The 19504-nt window shown below is 46.0% G+C and overlaps 1 protein-coding gene across 4 annotated transcripts in view; it reads right to left on the bottom strand.

The window, feature by feature from the left end:
- CDC16 (cell division cycle 16) overlaps nt 1-19504 on the bottom strand; it is a 755778-nt gene that overhangs the window by 190190 nt on the left and 546084 nt on the right. For all 4 annotated transcript variants that reach the window (XM_069637116.1, XM_069637117.1, XM_069637118.1 and 1 more), the window contains 2 exons: nt 4756-4819; nt 4395-4456 (listed from right to left, as the gene is read on the bottom strand). In XM_069637116.1, the coding sequence (XP_069493217.1) occupies nt 4395-4456; nt 4756-4819 (126 nt within the window). The remainder of the gene's footprint in view (nt 1-4394; nt 4457-4755; nt 4820-19504) is intronic.

A 19504-nucleotide genomic window follows, 5' to 3' on the forward strand; every position in this document is an offset into this window, starting at 1 on the left:
GGTTTAGTTTGTTAGTTATGAAAAATCTCAGAAATCTAAGTCCAAGGTTTATCCATACAGATACAGTGATGCTGGGCAGGACTGTATGGCCTACAATACTGACTAACTATGACCATGGGTAGCCCTATTGCACCTCTCAGTTGGAATGTGCAGAGCATAAACAACCCTGCCAAAACTAAAACTTGTTGCGTACATAGACCTGTATAACCCACAAAGTCATGCTGCAAGAAACCTATGCGGTTCAGACGGTCAACAAATCCTTTGTCAGACGCTGGGGGAAAAACAGATACTATACTTCATACTCCTACCAACCGCGGGGTGTGGAGGGGGTCCTGACCATAATTCACCAGACTGTCCCATTCCGGCACATCAAGACCTTAGTGGACCCTTTGGGCACATATGTTTATTTTGCATAGGGGTGGTTCTATCTGGGGTTAAGACTTTTCTAATCAATACATATGGTCCCAATGTGGTTGACCCCCTCCTTTTATGCGGAATTGTCAAACATAAGTGACTCAATGGATGGTTTTGCTATCATATGTTGCAGTGACTTGAATATTATTCCAGTATGGGTCCAAGATCACATACAGCAGCCACGAAAGTAATCATCCAGACCATGACCATGCTTCAACTCACAGATGCCTGGAAGTACATGCATCAACCTTCCTGGCCTACCAGATCTGCCCAATCCAATCGCCTCGTAGTACCAAAGTTCAACCTAAAAACTGCATGAGGTGCCAACTTCCCAGTCCAAGCAGCCAAATGCTGGAATTCTCTACCTCTTTCTCACAGACTAGAACCCTCCTTCTTGACCTTCAAAACTGGGGTACAAAGATGGCTTAGCGACAAGCCAGTCCGATGAGGCCTCTCCTGTACACCTTTTATCGTGGCGCTCTCACTTGCAACTGATCGTCATCAAGCCTAACTGTAACCACTGGTCTTACTACATCTGTCAACGCTTTATTTATGCCTGTAACACTCAATTTTAACTTCTTGTCCTCAGACCCAACTGTAACCACTGGTCTTCGTTTCTCTTGTTAACGTTTATTTATGCCTGTAACAATCAAGTTTTCCAGCGCCCAGTTACCTCAGGGTTTGGAGCGCGATACAAATAATAAACAAATACAAAATCCATCGACCAAAGAATGATCTTTTCACTCCTCAATTCCACAACAATATGTCCCGTATTGACTACTGGCTGATATAGCCATCCTTAGAGGAGGCTCTCTTTAGCTTTGCTAGAATACCCCGCACATGTTGTGATCATTCCCTGATCCTACTGCCTCTCAGACTTGATACTGAGCATACTCCCCGCCCACAGTGGGGATAGCCTGTTGCATCATTACTAGATCCCAGTTTTCTGTCCAACTTGACCAATAGCATTGTTTCATATTTTTACATTAATATTGGTTTGGTTACAAGTCATTCCGCCCTATGGGAGTCTTTCAAGGAATACATTGGTGGTACTGCCCTGTCGCCGACAGGCAGGATACTGAAGCCGATCAGGAGGGAGCTATCGGCCAGCTAGGGTAGAATCTGGGAATTGGAGAGCACAGATCTTTTGGGTACGATCAAAGCTGATTTATTGGAATTTAAAGCTCTTGCAGAAATGTAGATTTGCTACATTAACAGGCCTTCATTGACCTGCAGATATGAGGAGGCTGACAGGCTTGCCGTACACTGACCCATGTGATAATTGTAGGCTGGTAAAGCAACAATTCCTGCAATTCACTCTCATACATGTGACAGACTCGCTGACAATACAGGCATAAAGGAGGCATTTGCTTATTATTACAGTTCCCGCTATACTTACAGGGATGTAAATTCAAGTCCAGATGTTGCGCAATACCAGACTGACAGTGGACAATACCCTATCTTTAGAAGCTGAGATTACGGTGAAAGAGGTAGCCAAAGCCATTGGTGAACTAGCGGTAGCTCCACACCTGCTCAGGGTATCGGTGGAATCTATTGATAGTAGTCCCCTGCCCCCAATGCTAAGAGAATTGATCATTTCTGAGCTGTTCAAATTGAATAAAGCACCAGAAAAACGCAGCTCCTACAGACCATCATTGCTAATTAATGTGGATGCAAAAGTCTTGGCAAAGATCCTGGCCACCAGATTATTCCTGTTCATGACCAAACAAGTCTTCCCGGACCAATCAGGCTTCGTCCCTTCCAGATCCACAGCACATAACTTAGGGTGACATTTCTGTATAATGTCCCAAATAAATCCTTAGGCAAGGGCCGTCGCCAGAATACTAGCCGCGAAGAAGGCATTTTACTCAGTCTCCTGGAACTACCTCTTTCCTGTCCTCAAGGCGTTCCGCTTTGGCCTTTATTTTATTGGCTGAGTCAAACTGCTGTGCTCATCCCCCATGCTTCACCACAGTGGAATACAAACAACTACAGCGTAACAAATCTATTGTTATTAAACCCCTGTCCCCTACTCATCTCATGTTTCCCTACGTCTAATTCTTGGTGCGAATACTTCGGTGAACTTGCTTGGCAAACACTGTTCTATCCCCTGATATGGGAAGAGGGTTTCTTACAAGATGACCAGGTGAAAACCTCCACTCCTTCTCATGAATACCAATAACTATCCCCAGTTATTACACACGCATCCCTACAACTACAATAACATTCCATCTTCCTACTCCCTATTATCACTGACCTCAGAATTTGTATTGTAGTGCCCCTCTTCACTATCGCCTACCACCCCCATCCTCACCCCATCGCCACCTCTCCCAACCTTACCCTCCCTTATCCACAGACAAGGGCAACCAAATCCTTTGAGGAATATGCTAAATAATCAAACAAGGTTTGGAGTAGTAATACCTATATGGTGTTGACGGGCACAGAACAAATACTTGATAACATAGCATATTCAGACCTGTGATAGAGCTGAAAATGTGTAATTGAACCAATGTCTCATCGCTAGCTAGTAAGCCATTTTAGGTACCTCAGCCATTTTAGACAGTCTTAATAGAAGCTTGTGGAAGCCGAGTAAATGTTCGGCTAACTAGTACAATAAAAGAAGATACCTGGAAGGCTTCTCAGAGGAGCAAAGGAGCAAACTAGCTGTGTCTATAAACGTTGAAACCAAGGCCGTTGGCTGGTAGCCCAGAACCACAGGATGCCCCAGTCACGTGCAGCCAGCCATTAGGAAAATAAATATGAACTTCACAAATACGATCTTTGAATTTTACTAAAGTAACATTTATACATAAAGATGTACACTCCTTTCTGCTTGACAACAGGAGGAGTTCAACTTCATGCCCTGTGCTCCATCCTTGATCATGTACTTGTGATTTACAATGTGACTGTCCGTAGGCAAAAGGAACACACCCTGTGATTGGACTGTGCAATGACGGAGATCAGGAAAAATAATACCAGGCAGTTATTGTCGAAGAAGTTACATCTTGTCTTGAACCTTTGCTGGTAGGGGTTAAGAGATATCATAAGCCCTTGGTTTGTGTCTATATGTACATATGCAAGTAAGACAAGGTGAGGTCTTGCAGCCTACATGCAGACACCCCTCTTTAAAGGATGTGGGCCAAATATGACACTTACCTGGATGGTGGCAGAGCAACAACCCAGCATGGTTATTAGAAGAAAATATAACAAAGTTGAATATTTTTCGACCCATGATGGAATGGATGGAGGTTTCATAACTGCAGAATTGTTTCCTTATGCATCTTATTACTATCATGGCTAGGAGGTCTCATGTCTGCCTGTGCAAATCACCTAGACTGGGTTAGAGCCAGTCTGCAACCTTCGGCTTTCCATGTGTTTAGCAGCTACAACTCACATCAGCCCTAGCCAGGTTAATCAATGGTGAGAGAGAAAGGGAGTTGTAGTTCACAGCAGCACTGAGCTATTAGAAAAGCACATTTATAAAAAAAAAAAAAAAGAAGAAAATATGGGTTTAATGTAACTCGGATAGTTGAAGTGATTCAAGGGCTTAGGTTCCCTCTGTGAATGCCCCAATGTCACAGTTAGACTAGGATAGTCAGGTGCGATTATAGGGCAGAGTCCCCTACAAGTTGTAGGGGACTCTGCCCTATAATAGCACTCGACTATCCGCTACAAGCTATCCGTTTGCCTGCTACTGACTTTCGCATGGTATTTCCCAGCTGCAGCTTTGAAAAGGAGATGGCTGACAGAGACAGACCATCGGTGCCACGGTCTGGGTGCTGTACCATATGCCAGAATTAAAAGTGAAACCCCCAGAGGGTGGCAATAACTGCCCTCTTCCTGGTTATGGAAAGGAATCGTGGGGGAAAATATAACAACCAGAAAATCAGGCTAAAAGCACATACTATTGCTTCTCAAAATCAAGTGCCACAGACTATGTTTAATACAGTTTAACAGAAGTGCTTCCATGAACTACTTACTTAAGCTTCCGGCACACATGTCCCAAGTTGTTGAGCAAAGGTTCCCACTTATCAACTGTTACCTGCAACAACAAAAAAAAGCATCTTCAAACCCAATGGTAACTGCTTCAAAGCATTCAATTAGATTGCGAAATAGTTACTTAGCCATATGAGAATCTCTTCACATGAATCAACAACGCCAACACGTTTATGCAAATTGTAATAACGATGCTTGGCTTTCAGTGTTTTTGCTAAACGGGAGTCTGAATAGTGGGTGTCATATTTAAGCAAATAATCAAAACAGCAAAAGTGGCATCACACTAAGAGGCGCTCCAGGGAAAAAAGAAAGCATCTGTAAAATGCACACAAAGAAAAGATGTACCTCATTTCCAATGGCTTTGATCTTCTCTAACGCATCAAGAAACCATTTCTCTGATGTTTTCCAACTGCAAAGAGAAAATAAAACACTGCTATATTTTCTTTTTCTCAGCAAGCAAATATATGAGTAGCAAAAATGGTAAAATAGCATATTCCTAAAAAGAAAATGTTAAGATGATGATGAAAGATGGAGAACTTCACAAGGAAAGGGCTCTGCATGAACCCCAATGCAATACATAAACCTCTGTAATATCTATCGTGACAAGGTCATGGGTTTGACCTTAGGGCGGTCCATGGCCACCTCCCAACCTGGAGTCGGCAGGCTACACGGTGAAACCAGAGGAAGACTGTGGGCCTCTTTTTGTGGCCTCAACATTTTGCTTTCTCCCCCTCTCTTTTTGGTTCCTTGATCTTTTTGTGGTGACCAGAGGGACTTCTCCTGAACTGCCGTCATTATGTCATAAGGTATATGGTATTTGTTGCCCTTGGAGTGCACAATCACAGGGGTGCCTCTCAGGCACCAATTTCTTCACCAGTGTGATTTGTTCACTATACATTGGTTTTAGGTTAGTGGTAGATGTCCTTTAACTGACTATAACATGTGTGCAAGCCATTTTAACACATTGGTAGCCATGTTGGTTGCCGGTTTTAACCCTTACCTGGCCATACTGGCTAGTTACAGTGGTTGGGCATATCCCAGTTTCACTTACTTGTCCGGATTTCTGGAAGACTCTTGGTGGCTGCCCACATCTACAAGGCGCCCTCCACTTTGGAACTGTTCATGGGCTGCTATTCTGCTGCATACTACAGTTTACTGATAAGCTCTTCCACTTGGCTGTGGCAGTGCCGAGGGCATCCCTTGGCCCCGCGCCCACCCCCACCTTCGAAGCCAAAAACATTGGGGTCATCTTCGACTCCACTCTCTCCTTGTCCACTCACATTTCTGACATCTCAAAAAAGTTGATCCGCTACACCTCCTCAGAGGCACTCTACCTTTTCTCACTTTCCCCCAGCGTCTCACTTTCTCCAGAGCCCTTATGCTCTCTAGGCTGGACTACTGCAACAGCCTCTTCCTCAGCCTTCCTGCGTCTGCCCTGCGCCCTCTGCAACTCATCCAGAATAGAACCGCAAGAGTTATCGTTGAGGGACCACATCTCTGCAGCGCTGAAATCCCTTCAAGGGCTCCTCGTGGCTGCAAGGATCAAATTGAAGACCCTTTGCATTGTCCACAAGGCTTTCTGGGACCTATGACCTACTTACCAGCAATAATACCTACCTAAATACTGTCCCTCTCAAACCCTGTTCTCATCTACCGGCAACCTTCTGCGAGTGAGCATGTTCTCCAAGCAGAGATTCAGAGGGAGATCATTATCCTCAGCAGGCGCCTCCCTCTGGAATAGCCTCCCTGCAACCCTCCTTTTTGAGGCTGATCTTCTTAAGTTCCGGAAACTCCTCAAGACCTTTCTCTTCTGCTCCTCCTCCTCCTCTTCCTCTCTCCCTCTAACCTGCTAACCTAGCTCTCTGCTCTTTCTAACTCTCCCTCCTCTTCCATAAAGCTTTGCTGACTGGCCACCTGGTGTACCTCAGAGTCTCACAGGTCCCGGATACCCCCGCCAGTCCTCTTTGCACTTTCCTCAGGGCCCTGCACCCCAGGACACTCACTGCACTTCAGAATAAATCCATGAGGGCTTCTCTCTCCGCACGTATCCCAGCCTCTACCGACTCAGTGCACTTGGACCCCCCCGCCCTGCCCTTGACCATCTTGCACTATGTGGATGCTTCTATGCCTGAAGATCGTCTGTCTGTTTTCCTTGTCTTCATCCCTTAATGTGCACTTGATAAAAACAGCAGAATCGCTGTCAGGCCTATTTGCTGAATCCAAACTGTTAAGTGTATCTTATTTACTTATTCTGCCTGTGAAGACTTATCGTCTCAGAATTTCAAGGGCTCTGAGCGACTGTTTCTTCCCCGTGTTCCCACCCTCCTTGAGCGCTCTGAAATACTGCCTGTGTATAGGTGCTTTATAAATAAACAATACCATACCATACCTCCTCCAGAGCTTCAGTTTGGGATGTACATGGGTGACACCAGCAGTTGTCTCCACCCTGGGAGCATTTTCTGCCATGTTGCTGCCTTCTTTTGTTCACCCTGCTGCTGGGAGCCATCCGTTCTCCCTTATTATTGGAATCATTTTACTGGATCTTTCACTCTTGGCTTGAAGATATAAAGCCTAGGTGGGGTATTTGTTCCTCTCCTGTGTTGCTGGTTTGTAAGGCTCTACGAACCGGGCTCTAAAGGCGGCACTTGTGGAAAAGAACCATCCACTTAAAAGGTTATTTTGGGTCACTGGAGACATTTCCATGGAAACCACCAACCGGAGTACCTACCTTAGAGTCCCGGGAAGGGTGATTACTCACTGCATTCATCCATGGACGTGCCCCTGGTCTGTGGTAAAGATTCCTCGGAGGCAAGTCTTAACCACGATTCCCATAGGCTTTCATTGAGGGTCCTCCTGTACTGCAACGTCTTCTGGGTCCATCTTCCGACCGCTCAAAGACTTCCTTAGGGTCACCTGTGGCCTTCCCTGGGGGTTGAGCATTGCATCATCTGCACCTGTGGGTAGACCAGACTCATCTACTATAGTGTGGATGGGCCTTTAATGTTCCTAATTACTTCCTGTGTAACTGAGCCAACACTGGATATCTCCTTAAAGTGATCACTTACCTGCCCCTGGACATTTTTCCTGAATTACCTAGGGGTTCAATGAGCTCTATTTCTGTACTTAATTGTGATTTTATATGCATTTTAAAATCCTCTGTCTCATTTCTGCAATAGTAAATTTACGTCAACACTGTAACGCATCCAGTAACAATGTGTATATTTTCCCATGAAATGCATCAAGAAGGTAATTGTTACTGACATATCTATTGATTCTAGGAAGCTGTTGCTAAGGTTTACTATGATTACATCCTCGTTGTGGCTTTAATGTATTGTTCTGGGTGACTGGCCATTGATGCTATTATAAGGCCATAGGAGGCCTAAATGTATGGTGAATTACGTTTTAGGCTATAGGGATTAACATATTTTATATTTTTTCCTTGGGTAAAACGGTTTCTCAATTTTGTAATCCCATACCCTGCAATATGTGTTAGGTGCTGCCCATCAGGTCTAGGGCTTTACAGGTGTACTAGGGTAGGGATGTGCCTTTAGGACACTGCACTTCGTTGTGCAGACTACTGGGTACTTGCCTGCTTTGTAGGTTTGATGGTTGTCTGGTTTTCCCCACCACATGTTATTGTATGTTTGGTATTTGCCCTTGGCAGAGGATCCACATGTAGACATTGGGGTTAGGAGAGTCATTTTATAGACTGTATTGCTTTTTTAATATAATTGGTGTCTTTTTAATACTGTATATTATTACTGAAGTACATATTTGAACTGATAGCTTTATATGTGTGACTTTATTATAGCAATAATCACGGGTTTGGTGGGCTTCATAGCTGGTATTGGCCCGGAGCCCAAGTCATAGGCCCACCAAATGGGTGGTTATTGCTATTTGCACCCCTAAGGAAACCCTCAGAGAGCTAATAGCAATTTCTTTAAAAAAAGAACGCCTTCATTAGCAGGCGGACGGGGCGATGTGAGGAAAGAGGCTCGAAGCACCTCTTTCGATTCCATGTTGGCAGAGGAAGCCGAGCGGTGCGTGCATGGCAAATGAGCTCCGTTAACGCAAGGAGAGGGGCTAGAGGATGTTGAGAGGCTTGAGCTTGGGTGGGAGGCAGGAGAGGAGGGACATGCAGCACCGGGTGGAGGGCGGGTGTGCAGAGCACTCAGCTTGCTCCAAACCAGTGCTTAGATTGTTCGATTCAGCCCAGCTATGGAGCAACCCAAATGGATGAGGCACACGCCAAGGGTGGTATTAAAGTATACATTTTTCAGTACATGAGAGTGGTGTATTTTCTAGACTTATATGTGTGGACTAATTGTACCTCTGTGACGATCTGCTACCCCTACCTGGGAGGTACGCCTCATCACTTTACCCAGGGTACCCACTTTTAAGAGAGGGTTGTCTCCCATTTCTAGTCAGGTTTTTGAGACTTCCTCCTAGTGTTAGTTGTTATAGCAAGCTCAACAGATGGTGGTACAAAAACGTCCTTAACACAGACTTACTCCACAGGTCATGTGCGGGAGTCCAGCGGGACACCTGTCCCCGCAATTTATGAAGCAGCGTATATACATTGATGCCTCTTGTCCCTTTCCCAATGCCCATCAGCTGCTGTCCTGGACAGGTCTCGCTTGCTATTCTTTCAGGTGGTTCACAAGAAACCCAAGCACCCAGAATGCACAAGACCACTCAGACACCTGGGATGGATAATAGTTCCCGGGAAGCAGCACCATTTGGAGAAAATCTACCACAATGCACCTGGGCTAAACAGACATGACTCGGCCTGGAACAGAAGGAATGCCTGGTTATCAAAATGTGAATGGACTGGGCTTCCCCTTCCGAAAATGAATAAGGGACTACACACCTGCCTCATACTGGTATAGGGGAGCTGCGGGGCAGCAGAGGAGATGGAACCATCTGGGAGCTGCCTAGCACTAGTGGAGACCAGGTATACCTTTCCCAAAACCTTTGTAGGGAAAGATTTACTTGATCCAGAAGGGGAACAGAAATCAAACAACCCCAGTGACCGCATAGCGAAGATAGAGGCTGGAAAAGGAAGAAGACTAGAGGTCCTTATGAAGATTTCCAGGGGAAGTCCCGGCCCTCAAGGGTGTAGGTCAGACAGTGACTGGCATAAGGAATTGGCTGTCTTTAGTAGCAAACATAAGTACAGGGAGGCTTCTAGGCAGGAAGGGGAAATCAAAAGCCTGCAGGCTCAGTTGACAGTGAGAGCTGTATCAATGAGGTCAGAGAACAGGTGAAGGTGACCAATAGGCCAGAGAGGAGGGCATAGCAGATGACCTTGAGTGTTTACAGGAGGAGGGAAGGTGTTGAGGGGTGAGAAGAGGGTACCATTTGGGTGTGAATGAGCGTGTACTTGGGAGGTCCTTTTGGATGGAAAGTAGGAAGCGGGTTGAGAGTAGGAGAGGGAAGTGAGAGGAGTGAGATTTGGCGAGAAACGGATAGGATCACAAGGGAGTTGGTAGGTGGAGAAGGGAGAGGGAAAGAGAAAGAAAAAGAGGGAGCGAGAGAGACAGAAAGAGAGACACAGAAAGAGAGAAAGACAGAAAGAGAGAGCGAGAGAGAGGGAGAGAAAGAGAGCAAGAGCGAGAGCGAGAGAGAGAACCAGAAGACAGAGTTTGAAGGGAGAGAGGATGGGAAGGAGAGACAGAAGGAGGAAGGTTGAGAAGATTCAGGGGAAGGAGGAAAAGGTTGAGATGATGATGATGATCTGGAGGAAAATGGTGCCAAGGCAGCCAAATTACCCTGTTAGGTTGCTCATTAATCCCCTGAAGGAGTCCGAGAGATAAGGCCATGGTCTTTAGGCCCTTCCTAGGACAAGGATAGACCAGTCAGTAGGGATATCCTGGCTCTAGTAAACAGGCACTGCAGTACGACCTATGTGAAGAACAAGAATGAGCTAGCGAGGTGGGAGACAACTCAAAGGTCGAGGTAAAGGGTTACAGGGATCCCACCTAACTGAAAGCCCCAACTGCCTGTTTCTAGAACACCATTGTCATAATAAATACAGAAAACCTATTGGATTTGACTTGTGACTCATTGAGCACCTTGTAACACTATCTACGAATTACACTTTTATGAAAGTAACTTACCTTGCAAAAAGATCCATAGTGTGTGTCTGGAAACACTAGGGACCACTACTCAACTATTAATAGGTCTCCAAATCAAGAGATAACTTTGCAGAAACCGCAATTTATACCGCCTTTGTGCCAGTAGTAAAGATACAATGTTAATAATTTCCAAGATTCCAAAGATTTACGAAGTGGCACTAAACAACTTCATAACTGAGGGTATGCCATATCGGGCTCCAACTTTAATCAGCCCACTGAACAAACCAATCAAAACCTTGGGTACCTGTTGATTAAAGTACAATTGACCCCCACAGCACACTACCGATTTAGAGGTAACAGTAAAGACCGCAAAAACCTGCCTTTACATCGCGAGTGTAATTGGCTTTGCTCTCTTTTGCATTTTTCAAGAACCATCACTAAAATGTGCTCATCATAATGACAAACAGGTAACATTGCAATTGTGTGCCATTGTATTTTTGTCTTCAGGAAAAACAAATACAGCTGCTATGTCTTTGGAGTGGAGGTGGGTTATGATGGGAGATGTTTTAGGATTAGAAAACGATTGGGCTTTTTTACTGCCAAGTAGCGGTTAGAAAACAGATAAATTAAAACATAGTAGTGGCAAAAGGGTGTGCATGATGTGCAATATGTTTTCCAGTGTTCCTGCTTGCAGTCTGTTATGACTGCTTTGAGCATCAGGTAGAAAGCTGGTAAAAGGATGCCAGGGAAGTTGACATAAAAATAGATATTGGGAGCACTCTACATACAGCACAGGTAAAAGGTTCTCACAGATGATATGCAAATTACCAGAAGGGCTTCGGAGACACTAGCAAATGGTCTGTGGAAAATAGAGCAGAATTAGGCCCTGAAACACCACTGAAGCAAGTTGTTCAAATCCCAGGCTCTTACCAAGGTTTATTTATTTATTGTGCATTTGTTAGGCACCGATACGGTAAGTCAATTCTGTTTCAAAGCGCACACAGGGCAGCAGGGAGGAAACATGGGATTGAAAAACAATGAATACAGTGGAAGATAAAGACAAGCCTACTATGCCTTGCGATTATTTAGAACATGCAAGTGCAGTAAGAAGAGGAGAAGTGTGGGTGGGGCTAAGTGCTGGAATGTCCATGCTTGTGCGTGAGCAGCAGATGAAGTGCATAGTAAGGTAAGTGCTATGTGGCCTGGGGCTGCATTGGGAAGAAAAGTGCAATCATACAAGATTGAGGCTGGTGCGTGTCGAGGCAAATGCTGAGAGGTAGACACAGCCTGGGGCAATTGGATATGGGAGGCCAGGTTCTGAGAGATACATAAGGGCCACCAATCAAAGTGACTGAGATTAGCAGAGGAGGGACAAAGGAGATGAGGAGGTGAAGAGGAAGGTCTTGAGGAGCTTCCAGAATCTGAAGAAAGCCTTAACGTCAAGACGGAGAGGAAGGCTGTTCCATGAGAGGGAGCCAGCTGAAGAAAGTGATCGGCCTCTGGCCCTCTGTTTACCGAAACTTTACACACAGAGTTGGTGCCAGAGGACTGCAGAGGCCTAGAGGGAGAGTATTAGTAAGAGAGAGTTGCAGACAGCGTGGTCCCAGTCCCCAGACAGCCTTGTGGATGATACAGAAGGAATTAAATTTAATCTGTGCCCCAACAAGGAGCCAGTGAAGAGTTTCTATGGCGGGAGAGATGTGGTCCCTGGGCTTAAGGCCAAGGATAAGTCTTGCTGCACTATTCTGGATTAGCTGGAGGGGTCGTAAAGTGGAAGAAGTTAGATTCAGGAGAAGGCTTTTGCAGTAGTCAAGCCTAGAGAGAACCATGGCTTGGGTAACATTGAGCTTCTGGGGGAAAGTGAGAAAAGGGAGAATTCCTTTGAGAAGGAAGAGTTGAAAGTGGGACTTTTTAGCAATGTCCTGATTGTGAGGGAGGAAGGAAGGAGAGAGAGGAGTCGAAGATGACTCCAAGGTTTCTGGCTTCAGAAGGAGTAGGGTGAGAGCCCATAGATGATGGCCAGAGTGAGGGGGAAAAGAGGGAGCAGGGGACTCTGGGAATGATCTCAATCTTGCTGGCATTGAGGCAGAGATCGTTGGAAGTACACCAGGACTGGATGGCAGATAGGCAGTCAGGGATGATGGAAGATTCAAGAGGGTCAGCCGGGAGTTTGAAAAAGAGTTGTGTCATCTGCGTAGCACTGGAAGTTGGCGGAGACGGAGGAAATGAGGAGTGCTAGCTGAGCAAGTGTTGAAGGGCCAGGGGGAGAGGTTTGAGCCCCGAGTGACACCACAGGTGGTGAAGTAAGTAGGTGAGGAGAAGGTGCCCAAAATGACTTGGGATAAACGGTCAGTTAGGAAGGAGGTAAGCCAGTCCAGTGCCCACTCCGAGATACCAAAGGTATCATGGAGCCGTTTTATGAGGATGGAATGGTTAACTGTATCAAAGGCAGAGGAGAGATCGAGTAGGATGAGGACAGCTGGAGAGTAGAGATGCAAGCAGTTCTGCACAGGTGTTCAGAAGACCAGTTTCCGTGCCTCTTGGTGCTCAGAATCCAGATTGATGGTCGTGAGACCACCAACAAGTTCAGTGTGTGAGATAAGTTGAGGAAAAGCCAGCTTCTCCAGCAGTTTCCCAAGGAAGGGGGTGAGAGAAATAGGTTGGAGCCACCGATATATTTCACCTGGTATGAATAACCGCTTCAAACTGACCTAGATCTGTAGAGGATTAATCTTGATAAGGGAAACATGTGGATATAAAGCCTACCATACCGTGAAAAGACGTTATAACTGAGCTCAGAGTATGTCAACACCACCTGTAAGAAGAAATGTATTCATTTATTTGAATTTTTGTTTATTGCTGGCCCTACCTAGAGGGCCTGGGAGCGACTAAGATGGTTCAAATATTGAAAAGGTGGGAGCTGAAAAAAGAAGTTCCGAAATGTTTCAGTAAAGGATTAGATGATAGCAGTGGAGGAGGACAGGGTTATATGTGGTGAAATAGGTAGGTTTTGAAGCTTGTTCTGAAAGTAGTGATGGAGGATGCCATGAATGTGTGGACGTAGGGTGTTCCATGCCCTTGGTGTCCAGTGTTAAATGCTTATTTTTGTGTTCATGTGAGTTTGCAGAGTGGAATGTGTAGAAGGTGTTGGCTGGCGTGTTTGGTGTTTATGTGGGTGATGGGTTTGAGTTTGGCATGAAGGTAAGATTAAGTTTTGAGGTGAGTGACAAATCTGTGGATGTTGTCCCTCCTCCCCTAGGGGGGAGCCCTTTCCAATTGGGCCAGGGTGGTGCCTCCACAGTACAATAGTCCCTCTGAGGGTGGTGCACAGGGGGAGGATCACATAAGAGAGGAAGCCCCTTATGGGGTTAGGCATGACGATCCCCTGAGAACGCAGTACACCTTCTGCTTTATTACACCCGCCCTCTTTCCCAAAGCCAAACTATCCTTCCCTCTTTCCCACCAGTGTCAATATATTTTACTGTAAAGTCAGCCAACCTAATATGTTAGTCCTGACTAAGGCACCAGAGAAGACAAATTGCTTTCCATACAGTTCCAATGCAAGTACTGTGAAGAAGATGATGACCAGTAAGAAGATGATCACTGCTGAGAACCGGATCAAGACAATACAAAATAGCAGAGGGAAACCAACATGGAGGGGACCAGTCTCCGAGGAGGAAGCCTGGGAGACGCCGACCCGACAAACAGGGAGATGCACTACGAGATGCCGTGCACAGAGGCGAATGGGAACACCAATGTAGTCCAGGACGAAGGAACTACGCCGACTGTGGCCAAAGAAACCCTCCAGGCGTCCCAAAGTCAGGGGAGCTGCTGGAGACCAATGCTGCAGCTCAAGAAGGAAGCAGTGACGAGCAGAGCAATTGCTGACGAGAGGAGATAACAGAACACGGCCCAAGATGAAAGCACAGCCCAAGAAAGAAGGAGTAACCGGCGGCGCCGCCATCAACCCGAGAGAGCACCCGAGCGCTACCGTAGCCTCACAGCAGAGCACCGGTGGTTGGAAGACATGAACCACACAAACAGGTGCGCAGGCAGATCAAGAGGTCCGGGAGGAATCGGGGAACTACAGAATACAAAATAAGAGGGTCTGGGATGCTGAGAGTAACACAGAACAATTGTATGCTTGCCATGAGAGTAAACCAAGCAGGCGAGGGACAATAATGCGAGTCTGGGACCTGCACCCATATGAGAGTCAGAGAATAAGAGCCTGAGACCCTGAGAGAAACAGAGTCCAGAAAGAATTATATGCTTGGCAGGAGTGTACACCAAGTTGGTATAATACCTCATTGCAAGTCTGCAACTAGCACCCATATGAAGATCTAAGAAAAAGGTGAAGCTCCTTCAAGAAAGAACAGGGTCTGGGACCGATGAGATTAATGGGAAGAGATTAACAGAGACTATCTGTAATTTCCTGGGTTGTGTTTGGCAGGAGAGTGAACCAGACATAACCGCTCCGTGAACAAGGAAAAGGTGTTCACTGGAAAGCTGGGAACATTTGTTGTGCATCTTTGGGAAAGCTTTGCAAGTCCAGGGAAATGGAGACAAGTCCCCTGGCTGAGTGAACACTGCGCTTTCATTTGGTGCTATTTTTTGCAAAGTAAAAGAAACCACATAAGGAGGAGACAAACTCCTACCTTGTGAGGTAGAACAAGAAGGAATCCAAGGAAAGGAGAGAATCCCTGGTCATTGGAATATCACACTGCGGAACACTTATTTTGTTTGTTCTGACAACCTGAGACATTGGGAGCTTTTTACTGGCAAGAACTGTGATCATCACTTTAGTTGTGAATACTGAGATTTTGCACATTAGACTCAGGTTATTAGTGTTAGGGTCAGAAGCAGGGTTGTTGGACACGACAGTGACTATTTATTTGATATCCTGTAGCTATTTGTAGATTTTTTTAAATAGGAAACTCCCTCTTAGCTGTAGGGACAGAGATCTCATTTTTCCAACCCTTTCACTGGTCAATAAAAGGTTATAACCAAAACAATGTCACCTTTGTGTCCGAGTCTTACGTCTGCACCCTTACAGGTATTATGTGTTATGTTATGCATCTTGTACCAAAGTACATCGCAACTGACACCAACAGGCAACCTGGTGCTAAAGACTGAAACAAGCCCTAAAGTTGAACAGAAAAACTAGAAGAGTAGAGTTTCTGAGGCCCTTCTGAACTGCAAGTGGACTGCCGTAGAGTGAAGGTCAATAGGCAGGGCATTCCAGAGTTTGGCAGCCCTGACAGAAAAAGAGTGGCCGCCAATTCTGGCATGCCGATATCTAGACACAGCGAGAAGGAAGCAATCCTTAGATGGCAGCAACCGGCTGGGAATATTAGGCCGGAACTTCAACTGCAAATACTCGGGTCCAATCGCATGAAAAGCCCTGTGCACAAGACACAGGGATTTAAAGTGCACACGTTTGACCACTGGCAGCCAGTGCAAAGCACTCAGAATTGGGGAGATGTGATCCCTGAAGAAGGAACCAGTAGCAAGCCGGGCAGCTGAGTTCTGTAGAATTTGAGGACGGTGTACCAAGTAGTGAGGTTGCGCAAGGTAAAGGGAATTGCAATAATCAATCCGGCTAAGGACCAGGGCTGCAATCACCGGAGCGCGAAGATAGAGAAGACTAAACTGCAGTACCTTTCTAAGGATCTTCAGCTGAAAAATGACCAGTCTGACAAACTGAGCTGATCTGAGAAGACAGACAGGCTGACAGTTTAACACCCAGGTTCTTAACCACAGGGACAGCAGCAGGGAAGGAACCAAAAGAGGGAGGCCACAAAGACTGGGTCCAGTGGGACATGACAGAAGCAGAGCCAACAACCATGACCTCAGACTTATTCCCATTCAGTTTAAACCAATTGTCGCACATTCAGCTCCCCACAGCCTGCAGACAGTCTCTCAGCTCAGTGGCATGGGCAAGATGGAGAAGGTCCAGCCGAACTAAAATCGGAGTATCGGCATAAGAGTAGCATCTGTAGCCATGGGAGCGGATAAGAGCGACCAGGGGTTGGATGTAAATGTTGAACAGGGTAGGAGAAAAAGCAGATCTCTGAGGAACCCCACACAACAATGCAAAGACAGCAGAAAGAAAAGGCTGCAGAGAAAGCAGCTGCGAGTGATCAAAAAGAATGGAATGAAACTATGAGAGAACAGAGCCACAGACCCCAGCAGCAGAAAGACGGTTGATCAGGATGGAGTGGTCAACAGTATCGAAAGCAGCAGAAAGATCAAACAGGATCAGTGCCGCCACTCCACCCTCATCAGAAATCAGCGTCGGGTCATCAAGCGCACAGACCAAAACTGTCTTGGTACCTCACCCAGGTCTAAATCCCATAAAGAACGGGAGAACCGATATTGGGCGCAAATTAGCAGCGACCAAAGGATCGAGAGAAGGTTTTTGGAGCAAAGGGATCACTGTAGCACATTTAAGTGTGGGAGGAATAGTCCCTGTAGAGCAGGAATGATTGATCGCAATTGTAATATTAGAGATACTCAGAGGCAAAATCGCTTTGACTATCCTCAGGGGGATGGCATCAGTAGGAGAAGTTGATTTCGTTCTCTCCACCGCCGAGCTAATCTCACTGGCAGAGAAGGAAGGAAAGGAGTCCCAGACAGTGCCGGGCGCAGGTAGAGGCCTAAGCACCAGGGCATCAGCAGAACTGTACTAGAATTGCGAACAGAAGAGCTATGATCACGAATATCATCTATTTTATGAACAAAAAAAATCAGCAAGTGAATTCAAGAGCTCTTGAGAAGGAGGAGTAGAATCAGCAGGAGACAACTTGGCAGACAAAGAACGAACAACCTTAAACCATTTGTTGGGCTGAATAATGGAATTCTCAATTTGAGAAGTAAAACATTTTTGCTTTGCCTGTTTAATGACGAGACGATAACTAGAGGTAGTGGCACAAAATACAGCCCTGACACCATGAGAGTAAGAGGAACGCCATTTCCGTTCCGCTTGCCTGCGTTTAAGACGGAGAAGCTTGAGATCATCATTGAACCAGGACTGAGAAGGCGGACCACGTACCTGAATATCAACAAGAGGGGCCAGTGAGTCCGCCACAGTAGTGAATATTTCAGAAAGAGAAAAGAGATGCAGGCAGGGAACCGCAAGACAGCACTTGTTAATATGGACTGCCAAAAGGGAATGATCAACCAAGCGCCAATTGCGCTGCCTCACTTTCTGATTACAGGATATAGGAGGACAATCTATAAAATCATAAATAAAAGAAATGACAAAATGATCAGACCAGATGATCCTATGGGCAGAGGAGACTACAACCGTGTCGCCCTTCGCAAAAACCAAATCCAGATAGGCTCTGTAACATGTTGCACCAATGATAAGTCGTCCATAGCAACAATAAACTTGGCAGCAGCACTGTCAGAGGGGCCATTAAACCTATAGTTAAAATCACAAGCAACAATTAGATTAGTGTATTGATCCTGGAACAAGGTCAGCAAACATTTCATTAAAAGTATGGTCAGAACCTGAGGGGCAATAAACAACCAGAAAATGAAGGGTCTTTGAGGCGGAGGGAACCATAAGAACCAAAAATGCCTTGATTTTTTTTTTTACATTTAACTACAGCGGGATCACAGTAGATACAAATCTAGTATTAAAAATAAAAACGCCACCGCCAGGGTGACTAGCTGCCCGATCGGACCTCAATATGTTATAGCCGTCAGGAAGCATAGCCACCACTGCCGGCCCCAATGAGTCGGAGAGCCAGGTTTCAGTGATCAGCAAACAATCTGGTTTAGGATCCGATAATAGGTCAAAGTAGCCTGCAGCATGGGCCACAAAAGACGTAGCATTGCACAACAGACAATTCAGCTAACATGGATTGGAAACTAGCCTTGTTGCAGTGTCAGCCAAATTAAGTGATAAGCCAGGAGGCCAAAGAGTGTCAGAAGGGGCCAAGGCAATAAGCGGTTCCCGTCTGCGGGAGACAGAAAAAGAGGATCCACCAGCGCCAGGAGAGAGAGGGACCCATGCCCAGCCACCCTGCTGGGATCCGGACGGGCCCAGACGGGCTACAGGCGTGTCCGCTGCGCTGCCTGTGAGGGTGCCACAAGTGTCATCTCGGAAGGCAACGTGATCGCATGAAGCATGGAAATCAAAGAACGACTATCGGGAACCAGCGTAGGAAGAAACACTATGCTTCTCAGAAGACTTCACCGTAATTAAATAAATAGAATCACCAGAAGGGACGTTTGGGGGCCAGGAGGCAGGCATACAGTTAAAAATACAAATGCAATAAAAGTATTAAAATAAAGCACAACTAAATAGCAGCTTGCACAAACAAAGACCCCCACAGGTGGATGGCTTTGAATACAGTGCTTTGAAGGCAATTCTCTGTGGTATGGGGAGCCAGTTGAGCTCTGCAAGAACAGGGACCATGTGTGAATGTTAGGGTAGGCGGAGGAGGATTCTGGCTGCTGCATTCTGTAGGGCTTGCATGGGGGGGCAAGGGTGTAGTTGGGGAGTCCAGTGAGGAGAGCATTTCCATAATACAGCTTGGAGAGAACCAGTGCTTGGACAGCGGTGCAGAAGTTGTCAAGAGGAAGTATAGGTCTGATTTGGCATAGGAGTTGTAGTTGTAGATTGCATTTTTTGGTGATAGCGACTACGTGGTGTGTGAAGGAAAGGTGGGGTTCAATGGTGAAGCCAAGGGATTTGACAGGTGTGGAGAGGGATATGTGTTGGTTGTCTGTGGTGAGTTCTTAGACCCAGGGTGCGGTCGGGTTTGTGCTTTGAGGGGAAGATGAGGAGATGAACAAGTGACTTACCTCTAGTAAGGTTCTTTCAATTGGATGTTCCTCACACAAATTACTCATCCTATGATCTTGTAATAATTATCCTTCCAGCTTCAGCTTTTTATTTTTGACAGGGGATGCTGTGTGATGTCTCGTTGAGTCGATGTCCCTCGAGGGCATCAGTTCGACTGTCAACACCATCATCAGTATAAATAGCGCAACGCAGCGCATGTTGG

This window comes from Ambystoma mexicanum, chromosome 7p (genome assembly GCF_040938575.1).
Source record: "Ambystoma mexicanum isolate Mex_15411 chromosome 7p, UKY_AmexF1_1, whole genome shotgun sequence".
NCBI classification, from domain to species: domain Eukaryota; kingdom Metazoa; phylum Chordata; class Amphibia; order Caudata; family Ambystomatidae; genus Ambystoma; species Ambystoma mexicanum.